We start from the raw sequence: 20357 nt of genomic DNA on the forward strand, positions 1-20357 counted from the left end.
AGGACTCTTCCTGTTTCTCCTTCCTTCTGGAGAATGTTCACATCCCCCTTCGTACTCCATTCTCTCTCTATAGGCCTTCCTTTGGCAAGCTGATTCCTTTTAACCTGCTCACTACCATACCTCTGCATCACTCTGAGAGGCAAGGTGCGTGGTGGGGAAGAGGGAGGATGCTGGGTGCAGACTGTGGGCTTCAGCCCTGGCTTCACTACTTTCTAGCTGTGTGACCTTGAGGAAAGGACTTCCCCTCTCTGTGCCTCAGCATGCCCATCTGTGAAATGGGCACAATGTCAGTACCTACTTCATTGGGTAGTTGTACAGATTAAATCAGAAAATCAATGTAGGGGTGCCTGGGTGGCTCAGTCGTTAAGCGGCTGCCTTCGGCTCAGGTCATGATCCCAGGGTCCTGGGATCGAGCCCCGCATCAGGCTCCCTGCTCAGTGGGAAGCCTGCTTCTCCCTCTCCCACTCCCCCTGCTTGTGTTCCCTCTCTCGCTATGTCTCTCTCTGTCAAATAAATAAGTAAAATCTTTAAAAAAAAAAAAAAAAGAAAATCAATGTAAAGGATTTAGGATGGTTTCAGGCACACAGGAAGTGCTCAATAAATGGTAGCTGTTATCCCCACCACTGCTCTGGCCAGTTCCTCCCTTAATGTCTTTCATATCAAACTGAAAGTGTCTACCCTTCCCCATCATCTCCTCTCTTCTTTCCATCATCAGACCTTCTTCTTGACCCCTCTACTTCCTTTTGGGGTACTCAGGTTCTCCCGGACCCCCTCCCTCAGGCTGCAGCTGTGGACTCATTCTTTTAAATAGTTCCTTCTGTCCCCAAATCCAAGTACGGTGAATGGTTGCAGAGGTGGATGGGATGAAGACCAGTTCGTTTTCCCAGCAATGAGTTTGCCCACACTTTGAGTAAATTTGGGGCGATTTAGGGTCACCCCTGCCTCTGCCATCCTACAAGCCTTTCCCATGAACACAGCCTTCTCCAGCCTTTTTGTTTGCAGACCTGTGGTCACTCATGCCGCTCCCACCCCCCTGCTTTCCTAGGCCCCAGTGGTTTCTCAGGTGAAGCCTTCCACCTGGTGTCAGGTAGTTCAGCTTACCCGCAGGAGGTCAAGGCATAAGTCTCTCCAAACAGAGAGCAGATTTGTGGAAAAGTTCACCCATGCCCACGTGAAACCGCAGGGACAAAGTGAAAGCTTGCAGGAAGAGCCCCACTTCTGCAGGGACTTGGTCTTGTAATGGGTTGACCTGTGTTTCCACTCCGAGGGCTGGGACAGAGGAGCCTGGCCTGCTTCCTTGTGTAAAAGGCATGCTTGAGCTGCCAAGTGAGAGATGGGGAGCAGCTCACTAGGAGAGGGGAATGGGAGGCAGGAGGGTCCTCTCGGGGCACCAGGCTCTGTGCCTGGGGGGGTTGTAGAGGCTCAGTGGGCATCTGTGGTTGAATGCATCAGAGAGCTTCAACACAGGTGTGAATAGGGAATCAGGTGCGCTCCTCAGTGGCCTTTCCTGGTCTAGGAAGGCTTCCTGGAGGCGAGGACACCTGAGCTGAGTCCTCGGTACGTGTGAGAGGGAAATCAACCCCACTGGTGTCAGGAGCAGGGTGTTCTAAGCAGAGGCAGCAGGAAGGGAGGCTCCGAGGAGCTGAGCATTCAGGGAAGCGGGAGTCATTTTTGGAGCCTAGATGATGAGCTGGGTCAACAGCCATGCCCGAGTTTGGACCTTCTCCTGAAGGCCCCAGTTTTAGACAGCGTTTTAGGCTGAAAATAACATGGCTAGATGTGCAGTGGCCTCCTCCCAGCATGGCTGCTCCTCTAGCCACGCTTGCTCCTCCCAGTCCAATTGTCATCCGGGTGGGGGTGGGGGAATGACTTCCCTGCACTTGGGATCGGACTCCAGCTCCTTCCCTTGGCTGCTCGGGCCCATGTGATCTGGCCCTGTTGTCCTCTCCCAGCTGCCTGCCTTACTCACTCACCCCGTCCTACCCTCGGTTCCTAATTCATGCACGCCTCCCCAGCCCATGACTTTCCATCCACTCTTCCCAAAGCAGCCCCTTCCCTGTGCCTGGCTCCTTCTCACCCTTCAGCTCTCATTGGAATTGTCACTTCCATAGAGAAGTCTTCTGTGAGCCCCAGCCCTAGCCTGGAGCAGACCCCCCGTTGTAGGAGCCCCTTGCACTTTCCTTCATACCCCCGAGGGCACTTAAGATTATGTCCTTGAATGACTGTGTGACTCTATCCCACTAGACTGTTGTCTTCATGAGAATTTGAGGCCATGCTTATCCCATGCAAAGCCCAGAAAAGGCACTCAATGAGTATGTCGGGGACATGGATTTATTTAGAAATCCCATGTTGGCAACAGCAGGGAGAAGAGAGTAGACAATAATCCAAGTAAAAACTGGTAAGGACCTAAACCAAGATGGCCAGGATGGACAAAAGGGTGACAGATCATGATCAATGTTAGGGATTTGACATTCACAAATCCCATTAGATCTGAGGGTCAAGAGAAAAGGAGGCCTGAGGAATAACTTCTGGCTTAGGTGCCCCAGTGGATAGTCTAGTTGTCTATTGCTGTATGAAAAAACACTCCAAATCTGTTGGCACAAAGTCGTCATCATGGTGCTCACAGATTCTGTGAGTCTGGAGTTCAGACAGGATGTGGCAGCAGTGACTGGCTTCTGCTCTAGGATGTCTGGGCCCTAAGCTGTGTGAAGACCTGAACAACCAAGGTGATTTGAATGACTGGGACCTGGAATCATCTGGAAGCTTCTTCTCTCATGTCTGGCACCTGAGCTGGGTAACTCAAAGGCTCAACTGGGTCTGCAGATGGAAGCATCTCTGCTTGGTTTGGGCTTCTGCCAGCATGGCACTGGGCTGCAATGGGAGTCCGATGAGGGGGGCCATGTCTGCAGAACTAGCATCCCAAAAGATCAAGATCAAAGCGGAAGCTGGTTGCAGAATTTGGGCAGCATCGCTGGTGCTGAGCATCTCTTGGTTATGAGAGAGTCATTGAGGCTAGGTCTGACTCAGGGGAAGGGAAATTAGATGCCCTTTGTTGAGGAGGAGTAAGAAGGTCACATTGCAGGTTGGGAGACACTCTTGCAGCCACCTTCAGAGAGTGTTTTCTGCCTCCGTGGATAACGGAGCCATTTGTAGGGATGAGTAATGCAGGGGCAAGGAGAGAGGGTTGACCTTTTGTAGGTCGAGGAGAGAGGGTTGTTGTTTTGATCCTCACTAGTCGGGGACATCGGTGGGACGTCCACTTGTGTTGCTGGCCACCTGGCAGTTAAAAAAAATACAATGAAGTGGTCAGAAATGATGTAGAACGAAGCAGCCTTGTTACTGGGAAATGACAGCATTCCACATTCGTAACCACGAGGCGATAGACAGCACTGAGCTTCAGCTCCCAGACGCCCATCCCAGGGAGGGCAGGACTTCTGGGTTCTGCTGCATCACGTAAGTGGCAGGTTCTTAGGGAGAGGGTGACTGCAGGGCATGGCTTTAGGGAAGGAGTCTGTCCGGTGAGTCCTCGGCCCTCGCCCCTTCCACAAGCACACGCACCCCCTCCCACACAGCACAGCCCTCCACCGGCACCTGGGCTCCGGGCCGCACCCCTGCCCGGCTTGCGTACCTGCTTGTGCTTGAGGCTAGCCGAGACACATGACGACTGCCTGGCGGAACCCATTCTGCTTCTACAGCTTTGAAATTGGAGCCGATTCACACAGAGCCTCCAGCATCATTTATCTTTGGTTTTGTTTTTTTGTTCTTGTTTAAAGCCAAATAATATAGTGAACAACAACATGTGGGGAATGCTAAGCCACTCACAGAACAGCTTCTAGGTGCCTCTGAAGCGTGTGCCCGTGAGCTGCTGGTTCGTTCACATCCAGCCCTTTCTTCTTGCCCAGAGTGGGAGGCTCTCTCTACTTGAAAATATAAAACTGCATTTCTTTCTTTTTTAAAGGTAAGCTCTAGGCCCAACGTGGGACTTGAACTCATGACCCTGAGATCCAATAGTCACATGCTCTACCGACCGAGCCAGCCAGGTGCCCCCAAACTGCATTTCTTTAAAACTCTCCTCCAGGGGCGCCTGGGTGGCTCAGTCGTTGGGCGTCTGCCTTTGGCTCAGGTCATGATCCCAGGGTCCTGGGATCGAGCCCCGCATTGGGCTCCCTGCTCCTCGGAGAGCTTGTTTCTCCCTTCCCCGCTCCCCCTGCTATGTTCCCTCTCTTGCTGCGTCTCTCTCTGTCAAATAAATAAATGTAACCTTTAAAAAATAAAAATAAAAATAAAACTCTCCTCCAGCTCAAAATTTTATGGTTCAAAATTCTGTTCAGGGGTGAAATGATCAGTGGTTGGCAATATTTAAGATGGAATGTTCAGTTGAGGAAGTTGCCCTTGCTCAGCATGATTTCAGATTGGGTGTGGTGTCAACGAAACAAGGTCAGGTGTATACCTGTTGAAAGTGGTATCCTCCCAGAAGAATCTGGAGATAAGGATGTGGATCTCTAGAGCATCTTTGAATTCATTCTTATCTGGGATCAAAACACAAATTGGCTCATTGAGATACGTCAATCATAGGAAATCCATGAAACATGCTGAAGAGCTATGTTTTCCACTCAAGTAGATGCATTTTGACTTTTCAACGCATACCGCATGTGGAAATTCCACTCTGGCTACTCATTTTTTGTCTCGAAGAAGCTGTAGGCTGCCTTCTACCACTTTAGCTTTATGAATACCACAGTAACTGTCGGCTTATAAAATGAAGGGTGTGTGGGGTGTTCTTGGCTGAGGGTTTTGTAATGGGGGTGGGGATGATGAGACTGTTCTATCTCGTTTTGTAGAACTTGCTTTTGAGTAATGTCGTTTATGACCGAACCTCGAGCAAGAAGCTCTTGCTCATGGAGACCTACGCGGTGGTTGTTTTTCTGAAGGCCAGTTTGAAACCTGCGTCTCTTAAGTAGGTTTTTGATGATAGAAGTCACCTTAGGAAGACACATGCGCTAACCAGGGGTTCTCAGTCCTGCCGGCACAACAGAATCTTGTGTGGGGCTTTTAAACTCCCTAGATGCCTGGGCTCAGTCCCTGGCGATGCTGAGAGGGTAGGTCTAGAGTGAGGCAAGGCGAGGATCCATATTTTAAAGATTTTTATTTATTTATTTGACAGAGACACAGCGAGAGAGGGAACATAAGCAAGGGGAGTGGGAGAGGGAGAAGCAGGCTTCCCACGGAGCAGGGAGCCCGATGCGGGGCTCAGTCCCAGGACCCTGGGACCATGACCTGAGCTGAAGGAAGCCACTTAATGACTGAGCCACCCAGGCGCCCCAAGGATCCATATTTTAAAATGAATCCCAGGGCACCTGGGTGGCTCAGTCGGTGTCTTCAGTTCCCCCAATGAGACTTGCACCTCTGTGTCTTCTAGCTCGTCTGTGGCACCTCTGTCCATCCAGTCACCCCAGCTGGCATCCTGGGGTCACCTTTTTCTCATTCTGACTTCATTGTGATTTCTCATTCTTCCTTGCCCACATTCAGACCATTGTCCTACAGTTCTTGAATCTGGCTTCTCCATTTCCAGTCCCTTACTGGCTCAGGCTCACATCCACTGTCCCTTCAGTGAGTGCAGTGATCTCCTGCCTCTAGATTTGTTCCCTTCAAATATATCCTGCTCACTGTTGTGAGTGTGACCAGGGCAAATCACAGTCTGACCGGGCCACTGCTGTCCTGAATCCTTGTGGCTTGGCTGGACATCAGAACCCGTAACCCCATAGACTTCCATCTTTTCCTATATTGTTCACTCTTGATTTATTCCCACCCACCATCCCACTGCCTTTAGAAACATATTTTTTAAAATAGCAAATACAATGGTCGGGCGCCTGGGTGGCTCAGTTGGTTAAGCGACTGTCTTCGGCTCAGGTCATGATCCTGGAGTCCCAGGATTGAGTCCCGCATCGGGCTCCCTGCTTGGCGGGGAGTCTGCTTCTCCCTCTGACCCTCCTCCCTCTCATGCTCTCTGTCTCTCATTCTCTCTCTCAAATAAATAAATAAAAATCTTTAAAAAAATAAAATAAAATAGCAAATACAATGGTGTAATGACCATAAGAAAATCAAGCAACTTACATATTGGCTTTATATGTAAACCTATAGAGGGAAGGAATTGAATTGTAAGCATATTGTTTTAAAAGGTGGTACATGCGGGCGCCTGGGTGGCTCAGTTGGTTAAGCGACTGCCTTCGGCTCAGGTCATGATCCTGGAGTCCCTGGATCGAGTCCCGCATCGGGCTCCCTGCTCGGCAGGGAGTCTGCTTCTCCCTCTGACCCCCCCCCCTCTCATGTGCTCTCTCTCATTCTCTCTCTCTCAAATAAATAAATAAAATCTTCAAAAAAAAAAAAAAGGTGGTACATGCATATAGATGTAATTATAGGAGGGAACAGTGAAGATGAAGTCTCCTAACTTGTCTCCTCTTTCCTTCAGCATGTGGTTTCCTTTCCCAGAAAGAAACTGTTGTTGTCAGTTTCTCAAATGTCCTTCTGGAGATATATACACACTTGTACATGCAAAGAACACTTACCCATGTCCCGTATACCCACAGATAGTTAACACACCTGTCCCAGTACGTGTATATGCATGCATCCCTGTTGTGCATTAATTCTGTGTGTCCCATAGCTGAAAGCACAGTAGGTAGACACCCCTGCTTTTGTCCCTTAGTGTAATTTGGAGATCTTCTCTGTGAGTACATGGAAAGCTGCCTTACTCTTTTTTTTTTTTTTTTTTTTAAGATTTTATTTATTGAGAGAGACAGAAAGCATGAGCAGGGGAAGGGGCAGAGGGAGAGGGACAAGCAGACTTCCCGCTGAGCAGGGAGCCTGATACAGGGTTTGATCCCAGGAGCCCGACTGAGATGACCTGAGCTGAAATCAGATGCTTAAATCGACAGAGCCACCCAGGCGCCCCAGCTGCCTTATTCCTTTTTGCAGACTGCATAGACTTGTCATGTAGTTGTTTAACTAGCTGCTCATGGTGGCATTTGGGTTGTTTCTGATCTTCCCGATAAACAGGGCTCCGTCGAATAGCGCCAAGACGTGTCATTTCTCCTGTGTGTGAATATATATGTGGGGGGTAAATTCTTACACATGGGATTGCTCCATCAGCTGGTGCACGTGGGTGTGTTAAAATGTGACAGATGTGTGGGGCGCCTGGGTGGCTCAGATGGTTAAGCGTCTGCCTTCGGCTCAGGTCATGATCCCAGGGTCCTGGGATCGAGCCCCGCATAGGGCTCCCTGCTTGGCGGGGAGCCTGCTTCTCCCTCACCCTCCTACTGTTCTCCCAGCTTGTGCTCTCTTGCTCTCTCTGTCAAATAAATAAATAAAATCTTAAAAAAAAAAAAAAAAGACTTTCTTTAAAAAAAAAAAAAAAAAAAAGTAAAATCTAATAGATGTGGTCCAGTTGCTGTTCACAGAGACCACTTAAGGTGGCCTGACCCTCCACTCTCTTTTCAATCCAGTGTGTCATCAGAGTCTTTCCTCTTTGCCAATATTTTGCCATTCTAGGCTAAAAATTGGTACCTCCCAGAAGAACTGCACTTCTTTTTTTTTTTATGGATTTGAGCATCTTTTCACATATTTAAGACCATTTGAATTTCCCTTTGTATGAAATGTCTATTCATGTCCTTTACCCATTTCTTCTGTGGTTTGTTGGTTTTTCCTTTTGATGTTAAACTTTAGATCTTTTTACTCTTGCTTTGTTGTAGTTCATACCAACCCGTGTAGCTGTTTGGCTGTTGGTGTGTCTATAAGCAAGAATTCAGAATTAGCAGTAAGGATGAGGGGCCTGGGGAACTTACTTTCTGTATGTCAGCGGTCAGAAGTTTGGGTGATGTCGGGAGCACTCTGAACATCATGTAGCCGTGTTTAGATGTATTGAATACACATTTACCAAATTTAGGGACAACTCTGAGCCATAGCCGGCTGATGTCACATGCGTATCTGGACATATGCATCGATGGTTTTACAAACGCTGTTAGTTGCTATCTTCATAGCTTTTTACCAAAGGGCCATACGTGCATTTTTTGCTGGTAAGTTCATTATTTCTTCTCTTTTCTTAGTATTTTCATTCTAGAAAATGGGACAAGCTATCTTCTTTTTCTATAAATTAGTCTTGTGGTCCAAATGTCTAGTAAAGTTCTCTGTTTCCACGTGAGCAATTAGTAAACGTTTGATCAAGAAGACAAATATTTCCAAGTGCTATTTTGCTGCCCTTCCTAAAGGCATGTGCTTCAGTGCAGCATTTCTCAAACCGTATTAGGAGGTGTTCTGTGATTTAAAAAAAAAAAAATGTGCCTGTGGTCACACTAATTTTGAAAAGACTGAATTAAATACAATTAAATAAATTTCTTCTCTGAGCCTTTAATGTACCAGTGGGTCTGCTGAATGTCCAAAAGAGGGATGCAGTATGACATGCTGTTGTTTGCACATGTATTTAACCACAGAACACTGTTTTTACTTTTTTTTATGGTCTCCACTCGAAATATTCCTCAAGTAATTAGCACAACGGTCAGCGGAGAATCACGAGAAGACATCAGTTTGTTTGCCCTCTGATTAGTCTGAGTTTTGCCAAACAAGGAAACTTTTGGAAATTGGGTTATTGATTATTTGGCTGCAATCAGATTTCTAAAATTAACTAGAAAATTCCTGTGGTTAAGGTCAGCATGTTGCAGATAAAGACATACTGGTTACTTTCTCCAGTCTCCCCAAGGTGTTATCGCAGCATAAAATTAAGAGACCAAGGGCATTTCTGGTAGACCCTTCACTGCCCCTGCTTGAGGTCAGACACCCTTTCTCTCAGAAGCATCCACATCAAAATGGGCTGAGGATGAGGCGTAGTGTGGGCCGGACAGGGACCACTGGCTGGGGACTTAATCATGAGGGAAATTTCAAGCAAACTGAGAGTTGCTGGAGGGGAAGTAGGTGGGCGGATTGGGGTAACTGCGTGATGGGCATTAAGGAGGGCACGTGATGGAATGAGCACTGGGTGTTATATACCACTGATGAATCACTAAATTCTACCCCTGAAACTAATAATACACTATATGTTAGCTAAATTGAATTTATTTATTGATTTTTAAGATTTTATTCCTTTATTTGAGAGAGAGAGAGAGTGTGCACGAGCAGGGGGAGGGGCAGAGAGAGAAGCAGACTCCCTGCAGAGCAGGGAGCCCAACTGGGGGCTCAATCCCAGGACATGGGATCATGACCTGAGCCGAAGGCAGACGCTTAACCGACTGAGCCACCCAGGCGTCCCAACTGAATGTAATTTTTTTTTTTTAAAGATTTTATTTATTTATTTGACAGAGAGATACAGCGAGAGAGGGAACTTAAGCAGGGGGAGTGGGAGAGGGAGAGGGAGAAGCAGGCTTCCCACTGAGCAGGGAGCCCGATGTGGGGCTCGATCCCAGGACCCTGAGATCACGACCTGAGCCGAAGGCAGACGCTTAACGACTGAGCCACCCAGGTGCCCCTCCAACTGAATTAAATTTAACTAAAAAATTAAAACAAACAAAAAAGAACCACAAGGGAGCCAAGGAATCTAGCTCATTAACTAACTGGGCAGCTTATTCTTTCGAGTTTTTCTGAGATTGATTTTTATCCCTTCCCCTTGGCCTTTCCTTGCTTCTTGAGGAATCCAGTCTATTTTCCTTCTCAGCCTTCCTGGGGCTTAGAACGGCAGCTCGGTGACGTTCTGGGACACTGGTAGCCGGAGGTGTGTTGCGAGCCATCTGCAAGCTAAAACAAACCATTAAAAGCACATACGTTTTCAAGTTACCATAACACAGAATGGATTCAAGATGACCCTATAAAATACCTTTTCTACCCACTTCTATTTAGATCTCCTTTTTTTTTTTTTTTTAAAGATTTTATTTATTTGACAGAGACACAGCGCGAGAGGGAACACAAGCAGGGGGAGTGGGAGAGGGAGAAGCAGACTCCCTGCTGAGCAGGGACCCCGATGCGGGGCTCGATCCCAGGACCCTGGGATCATGACCTGAGCCGAAGGCAGATGCTTAACTACTGAGCCACCCAGGCGCCCCAGATTTCCTATTTGAGTGGGGAAGAAATGTTCTGATTGCGTACGTTATATTCTGATTGCACAACAGATAGTGCGCATTGTAACAGTGCTTCTGAGTCCTCTTATAGTTCCATTTTAGTTTTCCCATTTGATAAATTGCACTTCCACTAGAAAGAGGCTGGGTGCAGTTCCTTTTGTAATGGCATGATCATTATGATTACCCAGTGAATGGCAGCCAAAATGATGCAGGAGGAATTTTCAGTAATGGTACTGTGGTTCTTAAAAAAGTAACCGGGTTGGGGCGCCTGGGTGGCTCAGTCGTTAAGCGTCTGCCTTCAGCTCAGGTCATGATCCCGGATTCCTGGGATCGAGCCCCACATCGGGCTCCCTGCTCCGTGGGAGGCCTGCTTCTCCCTCTCCCATTCCCCCTGCTTGTGTTCCCTCTCTTGCTGTGTCTCTCTCTGTCAAATAAATAAATAAAATCTTAAAAAAAAAAAAAAAGTAACCGGGTTAATTATCTGCATTCTTCAGTAGTCCACACTTGTCCCTTTTGCGTTATTATCTGTACTTCCTATGAGGGAAAAGTCTAGAAAATCCTTTAAAAAAAATGAAATACAATATTTTCAAAAGTATGTCTTTACTTTGATAATTGTATAAGACCAATAATTTTAGAATTCTTTACCTGTAAATGCTCTTTAATATAGTCCCATCTCCAAAAATAGTTCAGTCCCGTTAGTTGTTAATTTCCCTCCCTTGCCAGTATGCCGGGGAGGGAGGGGTGCATCCAAACTGGCTTGACCCACTCATGTATATCCTACAAAGGAAGTTCATCTGGTGTCATGTTCAAACCCAAGTCACTGGAGGACCTGAGCTTCCTCAATTTTCCTTCCTGATTGATGACATCCTTGTCTTGAGTTTTCATAGCAGCGGCACGCTTATCCCTTCCTGTTGGGAAACCAAGCACTGCCTGATACTTGACTTCCACCTTTCCTGCTGGAAAGGTCAACCCTATGCTCGTAAGCAACGCTCCCACCTCAGCTCGTGGGCAGACTTCTCAGGGTGGTTTGGAGCATAGTTACAAAAACAGGCCCAGTCCGTACAGTGAAGTGGACAGAGACACCGGACTCCTTGGCATGACGCCTTATACATAGTAAGCACTGAACAAATGTTAGCTATTGAGCTACACATCCTGGGACAGAAGAAGTCAGGAGTAGATGGGTAAAGCAAACCCAGTGGGTGGAAATATTGTTCCTCTGTAGATGTAGACTGACTGCCTGGTGCATCATCTCTGAAGGTCCCTGTAGCTGAAATTTCCAGTAGGTGCTGGGCTCCATCAACAGGAGATCCATTGAGTTAGAAAGGACTTGAGCCAGAGGTAAACTAGATCTCACCTTGCGGGCTTTACCTTTCCTATTCGAGGTCTGCAAGCATATCCTCCACGAGCACCTTCAGCACGTCAGGGAGGCCCCAGCCTGCCCGCAGAGAGCTGCCCGGTGTGGTGATTGCAGGCCTGTTGCCAAAGCAGCTAACCCTGCAGCAGCGGGACCCTTGTTTCAGTTTTGCTGAGTGAAGGCCGTGTAAGTCGACAGTTTGGGAGCCAGGGAGTCTCCAAGCCCAGAGCCGAAGCTCGGAAGGAAAGAAGGAGGACCAAACACCCCGTAGGAGGAATTCCTATCACCACAGGATGGCTGACAACTGCTATAAGATAGGGGGTGACAGGTCAACTCAGAAATCTACCTCCAGCGAGTCCTTAGCCAGCTGTGGACCCACTAGGGATGACGAAAAGAAGCGAGTCTGGATCGGCCCAGGAAGCAACAGCCGCGGCCCCACCACGATGGACCCCGTGACATTTCGCAAATCAGGGAGGAGCCCAGCTCCTGCTAATTCAGGTTCTGGAAGTAAGAGAGCCACTGGGGTGGCTCTTCGTTGAGAAGCTTCAAAGCCAGCCCTACCACAAAACAGTGGTCCCACAGTGAGGTAGAGAGGTGGGTGTTGTGTCTCAGGCTCTGGAGCCAGGAACGTGGAGACCACCATGGAGACGCCAGAGGGTAGCCAGGGGCTGGGTTTTGGGAGCAAGGAGGCGGTAATCTTGGAGTGTCGTTAAAAAGGAGACAGAGGAGCAAGCTACTGTGGGGGCGCAGGCTCAGAGAAGACTTCCTGGAGACTATTCCAGCTTGCCTTTCTTGTGGGTTAAATATCCAGGCCATCTCAGAATGGAACACATCTTCTGTTGGAATCTCTATGTCCCACAGCCTAGTGGTAACCTCACAGTGGACTGATTGTGTGATGTCCCTATGGTGTAACCTGAGACCCCAGTCTCGGGTCAGAGGACCACCACCTCAACTTCACACTCCTTGGAGCCAGTATGATGGCGCCGCCTTGCCTCAGGCCTTCCTGACTGGTTCCCCAATACTGTAGCTGAAGCCGTACCACCCACCTCCCTCTCCTCTTCCCCCCCCCCCCCCACCCAGTGTCCCTGAATATAGACTGGACTCCTGTCCCTTCAGGAGGCAGTCAAGAGGAGGAGGAGGGGTAAAGCAAGAATTGTGGGCAACTGAAAGAGGAGAGTCATTACCCAGACTTTCCGCTTCTAAATAGATAACTGAAAAAAATTCTTAAGAGCTCCAGAAGACAGGGGCGCCTGGGTGGCTCAGTCGGTTAAGCGACTGCCTTCGGCTCAGGTCATGATCCTAGAGTCCCGGGATCGAGTCCCGCATCGGGCTCCCTGCTCAGCGGGGGGTCTGCTTCTCCCTCTGCCCTCTTCCCTCTCGTGCTCTCTGTCTCTCATTCTCTCTCTCTCAAATAAATAAATTAAAAAAAAAAAAAAAGAGTTCCAGAAGACAATCTGAGAATGTTCATAGCAAAATAATTTGTAACAGCAAGATGCTAGAAACACCCCAAATATTCGCCAACAGAAGAACTGATAACCTGTGGGATACACACGATACTGTAAGCCGGTGGCAATGAAGAGCAGTTATCCACACTAATATAGATGAAATTCAGGTAGTGTTGATGGTGGAAAAGCAATTCACAGAAGAATCCAAGCGATACAGCTCAAAACTGGCCTGAACAACTTGACTGGGGGGGGGGGGGGGGGGGTGGTGGTGGTGCTTACTTAATAAACCTGTACAGAAAAATAAGGGGATGATAAGCACAGATGTTAGGAATGTGGTTGGTGGTTAGGTTGGGAATGAGGAAGATGTGATCTCACAGAGTTAGGAATTGTTCTACTAAACCCGTAGATAGCATCTTCCACTAAGCGTGGAGAAAACTATCCCCAAGGAGAATCTGGTTAGAAAGAGTTAGTACCGGGCGGTGAGGGAGGGGGGGTGGCTAGGGAGAAGAGTTTCATGAGACACCTGTTGGGTGAGAAATGTTCCCCTCAGCAGTAGAGATGCTGTGGACGTTCTAAAGTTCCTTGGAATTTGGATATGCCGACTAAATGGACTGAGTCCGCTCAGTACTGTGGATGTGACATTAAGCGCGTGAGATAAAGCAGTGGATGCTGATCTGTGATCAGGACCCAAGAGTGTTGAATTAGTCAGTGATGGCCTTTTTCTTTGATTTATCCATTCACTAAATATTTAATGGATGATAAACTTTACAAACCAAGTAGATGAGTGTGAAAATAATAATTTGGCTTAATTTAGCTGTGACCTTCCAGGGCTCTGGGATTTCGTTTGGGTCATGTTTAACGAGGATTACTCTTTTAGAACTCCAGTGTTCTATGGACAGTTGGTCAAATTACAACATGTCCATTAGTTTGCTAGGGCTGCCATAACAAAGTGTCACAAACTGGCTGGCTTCAACAGCAGAAACTTATAATCTCACAGATTTTGGAGCCTGCAAGTCCACGATCAGTGTGTGGGCAGGGGTTGGTTCCTCCAGAGGCTGAAAGGGAAGGAAGGGACTGTTCTAGGCCTCGCCCCTTGGCATGTAGGTGGCCAGGTTTTCCCTGTGACTTCACCTCATCGTTCCACTGTGCATTCTGTGTGCAGATTTACTTTGTTTTAGAAGGCCATCAGTCCTATTGGGTTGGGGGCGACTGTAATGACCTCATTGTGTAATATAAAGGTTATATTATAATATAAAGGTTATATTCCAAGGCACAGAGTGGGAGTTCGGACTTTAACATCTGAACTCAGGAAGGACACAATTCAGCCCATAACCATATGCTAATTCTCCGCTTGATGGACTTTTTTCTCTTTCTTTTTAAAAGATTGTACGTGGCAAGTCAAAGCAAATGATCGAAGCTTCCATGAACAACCTCACTTCATGAAAACAAGGTTCTTTTGTATTAAGGAGAGCAAGTATGCGGTAAGTTGATTTTGACTTTCTAAATCCTCTTTACTAAGAGCCAGTTTTTTCCAGTAGCCATTATGCTTACCAGCTTTGTGAGACACCTGCCTTCCAGATCATCCCTGGCCTAGGCCATTGATAATCATTGTCCGTTCTATAGAATATCATGTTTATACATCACGTTCCGTTTCATAAAGGTGAGTAGGAGTGGCTTGACACAGACCAAAACAAAATTATGTAGATTGAAATTCTCCCTATGTGTGCACAGAGCTCCCTTAACGGTTTATTTATTTATTTATTTATTTAAGATTTTATTTATTCATTTGAAGGAGAGAGAGAGCACAAGCAGGGGGAGAGGCAGGGAGAGAGGGAGAAGTAGACTCCCTGCTGAGCAGGGAGCCCGATGAGGGACTCGATCCCGGGACCCTGGGATCATGACCTGAGCTGAAGGCAGACACCTAACCATCTGAGCCACCCAGGTGCCTTCTTAACATTTTATATAAGAATTTACAATAATGTCACAGAAGCCTTATGTTTGAAGGTAATAAGAATTTGAAAGGATCTTGATAACTTCTCTCCCCCTTCTCTGCCTGTGATAGATTTAGAGACTTTGAAGATACTTTCACCTCAAAAATCCTTATTACCTTTAACATACGGTAACACCTGTCAAGCGTTCGCTTTTGTGTCGTAATGTGTCTTTTAGTTGGCTAGGCCATCTGTAACAGGGACACAAACGGGCCGGTGTAAGACAACAGAAGTTTGTTTTCTTACAGTTAGGGAGCCAGAAGTCCAAAATCAAGGTGTTGGCAGGGTTGGTTCCTTCTGGGGGGCCTGCGGGAGGGTCTGTTCCAAGCTTCTCCCCCAGCTTCTGGAGGTGGCTGACAGTCCTTGGCGTTCCTTGGCTTGTAGCCACATCCCTCCAATATCTGGCTCTGTCTTCACATGGCCTTTTCCCTGTGCATCTCCACATCTGTGTCCAGCTGTCCTCGTCTTCTAAGAACAACCAGTCATTGGATCAGGGCCCACCTTAATCCAGTGTGATGTCTCTGTAACTTGATCCCATCTGCAAAGACCCCATTCCCAAATAAGATGGCAGTCACGGGTCCCAGGATTAGGACCTGAGCGTATCTTTTGGGGCACACAGTTCAACACACAACAGTGTCTTTTCCTTTACACGGTAGCCTTCATCCCTCAAGGAAAAGAGTGTTCCTTCTCCAGCTTTGTGGTCCACACTGATGTCTCCCTTTGCCCCATTTTCTAAGAGGCTCTGAGGAGTCAAGGAATCTGCCGGCAACATCCACATGGTCACAGTCAGATTTGCCACGGAGATCCTTTGGGGGGAAATGTCTCCTTGTTACTTGTTACTGAGCCTCCAAGGAGTCAAGGAGGCCTGGTTAGAATTAAAGGCGTAAAGGAAATCTCAGTGTCTTTCTGGCTAATGTCCCTGTGTCACCGTAGGCCATCAGGCTTTAAGGATTTTTGCAGGTGTGTCTACACTGGGATAAATGTGTGACCTTATGTAGAATGACTTTCTTTCTTTTTTTTTTTTCCCAACAGAATAATGCAATTAAAACATACAAGTATAATGCGTTTTCCTTTCTACCGATGAATTTGTTTGAGCAATTTAAGAGAGCAGCCAATTTCTATTTCCTGATCCTTCTTATCTTACAGGTAATGCCCTTTGATATCTTAAATCTCTTTTGAATTATGACGACTCAGTAACACTGAGGTTGTGGACATGTATAATCTTGAAAGTCGTTATATTAATATCAGGGTTCTGCACGTAAGGGAATAGTGCCTCATACAGAACCAGGATGACAGTGTTCGGTGAACAGGGAAAGGAAGCAAATGGAGATATTTTAACTCTATATTTTTAAAAATTCTATTTCGTCCTGATGTGAGTGTTAAAACTGGTTTTCCCGAAGTGAATACAATTAAAACCTTCACTTTGTAAAATGATTTGTACCTTAAAATTCTATTTTTGTGTGTGCTTGCCCTTTGTTTTTTCTTCAGATGCTTGATTTCCTCAAGAATATTATGTATTTGTTTTAATATTTGGGTCATGATTCTCAGTAAGGTATTTTTGCGAACTGGTTTTACATGGACAAAAGGCCTGTTCTTTTCCTGAGTCTTTGTCTCCATTGTGGCAAAGGATTCACTTATCTGGAGAGTGTTAATTTTACCTGTCTAGAAACTGTTGTTATAATCAAAGGAACTCTACACCCTCTAGTTGCCAGAGTATCGACCTTTAGCCCCTGATGTGCAGGCTACAAAGGACAGCATAGCCACTTGGTTTTATCAGATTCTTTACTTCCAGCATTGGATTTGGAAAACAGTCTCGTCTGCTGGGATTCGCTCGGGAAGGCTTCATGAAATGGGAGCGTGTGTGTGTCCGGGTGGGGATGGAGGGTGCAGGAAGTGGTGAGGAAACGTGAGAGAGAAACGGATACCCAGCAGATTTGGTAGGGTATGAAATCTACTGGCTTGATAGTATAGAATGGTCCTGTTATCAGGAGGGACCTTTGAAACAGACCCGTGTGGAGACAAACACCAAAATTTGAAGGTGCTGCTGTATGATAAGTGAGCTATTTTTCCCTACCTTCCTTCTAGCAAGGAAAAGGGGAGTTACACACATTGATAATAATGTGGCAAATGATCTTTCTCTCTTCCAACCAATCCCCAATCATCTTCTCTTAAAGATGGAGCAATTTAAATTAGAATAATAGTTATAGCCTTAGCCGGCCACTTGCTTACATTGTTATGTCACTTAATTCTTGTACTCTGTGATGCAAGGGCTATCCTAACCTTCTAATTTTGCAGAGAAACTGAGGCCTGGGGAGGTATAGGAACTTGCTCAAAATCCCAAAGCCCTGAGTAGGAGAGCGGGACAGGATTTGGATCCAGGAACTTCTCTGCAAAGCCTGTCATTTTAACCACTACACAATATGGCCTGATGCTCCATGGGATGATTACGAGAGATCTTTACTAAACTTGCCTCCCAATCTTTTGTTCTGAATTGAAGCCTGTCTTAAGGGGGGCAAGGCCTCCTGCAAGGCCAGCCTCTTTCTCAGCCGGACCAGTAGTGATGACCCCCAAAGATGCCCAACGCCGTCATGAGCGTTCGGAGGCAGCCACTACCTACTGCTGTCCTGACCTCCAGCCTGAGACCCTCAGGGACCACTGGCTGAGCCACCAGCCCTGGAGAGCCTGCTATATGCATGTCCTCTGGGGTCTGTTCCTGGAGGCCAGAAGCCAGAGAGGGTGGCAGGAAGAAGGTTGGCTGGAGGCTTGCATGCCTTTCCTTTCCTGCAGCCTTGCAGGGTGTAGACTTGGGTGATGGTGGAGGTTGGAATTAGCAGTAACCTACAGAAGCCATGCCTTCATGGGCACATAAGTCTTCCTTGTATTTCTTGCAGGCAATCCCTCAAATCTCGACCCTGGCATGGTATACCACCCTGTTTCCCTTGCTCGTGGTGCTGGGCATCACGGCCATCAAAGACCTGGTGGACGACGTGGTAAGAATTGCTCGTGCAACTTTCTCCTCACTGCAGTGGAATCGATACCTTCTATTTTGAGATGATTAAAATAACCTTTCTCCTTCTCTCTTCTAAAGGCTCGCCATAAAATGGATAATGAAATCAATAATAGGACGTGTGAAGTCATTAAGGATGGCAGGTACTGTGCCTTCCTTAATTTGTCACTTAGTTACAGGGATAGAGTGGATGACTATGTCTAGAAACATACTTAGAGAAAACTCTTCTGAACTTACAAGGCAGTCAGCCCAACAGCCTTTTCACTGTAAGGGTCTCTGTTATAACAATTTACTAGGACTTGGTCCTCTCCTCATGACCCAGAGGCTATAGCCAAGTTGGATTACGGGTGCTTGCCCTTTGGGCCCTACAGTATCAGCACTGTTGTGTTTATTTTATTAAAGCTTTTATTTATTATTTATTAGAGAGAGAGAATGAGCAGGGGGAGGGGCAGAGGGAGGAGCAGGGGGAGGGGCAGAGGGAGAAGAAGGCTCCCTGCTGAGCAAGGAGCCTGATGTAGGATTCGATCCCAGGACCCCGGGATCATGACCTGAGCCGAAGGCAGACCCTTAACCTACTGAGCCCCCCCAGGTGCCCCAGCACTGTTTACACTGTTTACTCCTTTAGCCTGGAGCTCCCATCTTTGCTGTTCCCAAACTTGTGTGTTCAGGATTTCGCCCAAACATCTTGACCCCTTTCCTGATTCTCCAGCTCAAGTGATTTCTCCCTTCACTGCGTTTTCAGAGCATTTTGCTTTCCTCTTTCTTATTATGGCCTGACTTTTATTAGAATTATTGGTGTAGGTGTCTCATCTTCTGTCCTGAACTGTAAGCTTCTCAGGGAGACTATCCTGATGGTATTTGGTTGGGTATTTGTTTTTTGTTTTTTGTGTGTTTTTTTTGGTCCATCAGAGCCTCCAACACACCAAAAGTGCTCCATAAATGTTAAATAAACATTGTCAACTGTGACCAACGTGCCAACTCACAGACCAGTAATGAGTTGTTTTTTTTGAGCAAGCGCCTGGGGGCAGAACCACAAAGTCAGGTGCTAAAAATAGTGACTAAGACAACGCCAAATCACTGTGATGTACACCTGAAACTGTAGGATATTATATATCAATTACACTTCACTAAAAAAGAAAGAAAAAAATAGTGTGAAGGCCCAATTCAAAGACTTTTTTAGGTGTCGACCCTGAGAAAGAGAAGGTGATTTATAGGCATAGTTCCACTGTGTCTAATTTACATACAGACTATGTCAGTCTGTTTGGATGGCTTTTTTTCCTTCCCAAATAAATGGATTCTGTTCTGAAGGTTACCTTTCAAATCACTTAGAATCACTGTCATGGAGAGTGGTAAGATTCACAGCCAGCCCGCATTACCCTGGCAAGAGGCCACAGCCTGCTTAACTCCACTGGTAAAGAGTAGCTCTGAGTGGCCTTAGATTTGGGGGTCAGGGTGCATATCTGATAGGGCTGTGGCCCCAGCTCCCCCTGGAGGAGGGTTAAGCCTGTGTGGGGACTCGGACCTTGTGGGGAGGGCAGTGCGACCTCCCAAGGGGAAACTACATGTCGCAGTGGAAGGGTTCAAACAGAATTGCCTCTCATATCCCCAGAGAGCCATGAAAGAAGGTTCTTGTTCGTTTATAATTTGACACTCATATGCAAATTGTAATTTACAGTTTTACAGATACTGACATGTAAACCACCATTTCCTTTACTGAAAGATGAGCCAAGTTTTTTTTAATCCTAAGATTAAGAATTGTGTGTTAAATTCTAATAAATTGGTGAAACTGGTATATAGGCATATATTTAGAATGTATTTTAAATTGAAAAATATATATATTTTCAACTCCAGGTTGAAAATATCCATGAATTAATGGGAGGACACACATGGTAATTGGATTTCTGCCTCCAAAAAAATTAAGCTTATTAGTTGTGATAGATTCACAATATCTATTAGGGGTACCTTTTCTATATATGAACATCTTTAAAACAGACTACTGTGTTTTAAAAGATGTTTAAAAAAGATGTTGATTTGTTAGACTTTTTAATATATTTTTTATGTTTTTTAAAGATTTTATTTATTTGACAGAGAGCGAGAGCAGGAACACAAGCAGGGGGAGCGGGAGAGGGAGAAGCAGGCCTCCCGCGGAGCAGGGAGCCCGATGCAGGCTCGATCCCAGGACCCTGGGATCATGACCTGAGCCAAGGGCAGACGCTTAATGACTGAGCCACCCAGGCACCCCGATTTCTTAGACATTTAAATGGTTATTTCCTATGAAATTTAAGACTGAAAATAGTCCTCTTCTTATTTAATTTTGCATTTTATCAATGTCCTTATTAGACTTATGAAAGTGCAACACACTCCTTGGAAAGGTAATTTACACAATAGGGAGGAGGCACGTTCTAAAGTTCCAAGAGGATTCCAGGGGGCCCGTGTGGGAGCCAGAATGCATTCCGGCCCCAGGACCAC

At 46.5% G+C, this 20357-nt stretch overlaps 1 protein-coding gene across 1 annotated transcript in view; it reads left to right on the plus strand.

The window, feature by feature from the left end:
• Positions 1-20357, plus strand: part of ATP8B1 (ATPase phospholipid transporting 8B1) — a 121712-nt gene that overhangs the window by 63868 nt on the left and 37487 nt on the right. The window contains exons 3-6 of the mRNA XM_021686141.2: positions 14277-14374; positions 15914-16027; positions 17773-17871; positions 17970-18031. Of these exons, the coding sequence (XP_021541816.1) occupies positions 14277-14374; positions 15914-16027; positions 17773-17871; positions 17970-18031 (373 nt within the window). The remainder of the gene's footprint in view (positions 1-14276; positions 14375-15913; positions 16028-17772; positions 17872-17969; positions 18032-20357) is intronic.

This window comes from Neomonachus schauinslandi, chromosome 14 (assembly GCF_002201575.2).
Source record: "Neomonachus schauinslandi chromosome 14, ASM220157v2, whole genome shotgun sequence".
In the NCBI taxonomy this organism is placed as follows: Eukaryota; Metazoa; Chordata; class Mammalia; order Carnivora; family Phocidae; genus Neomonachus; species Neomonachus schauinslandi.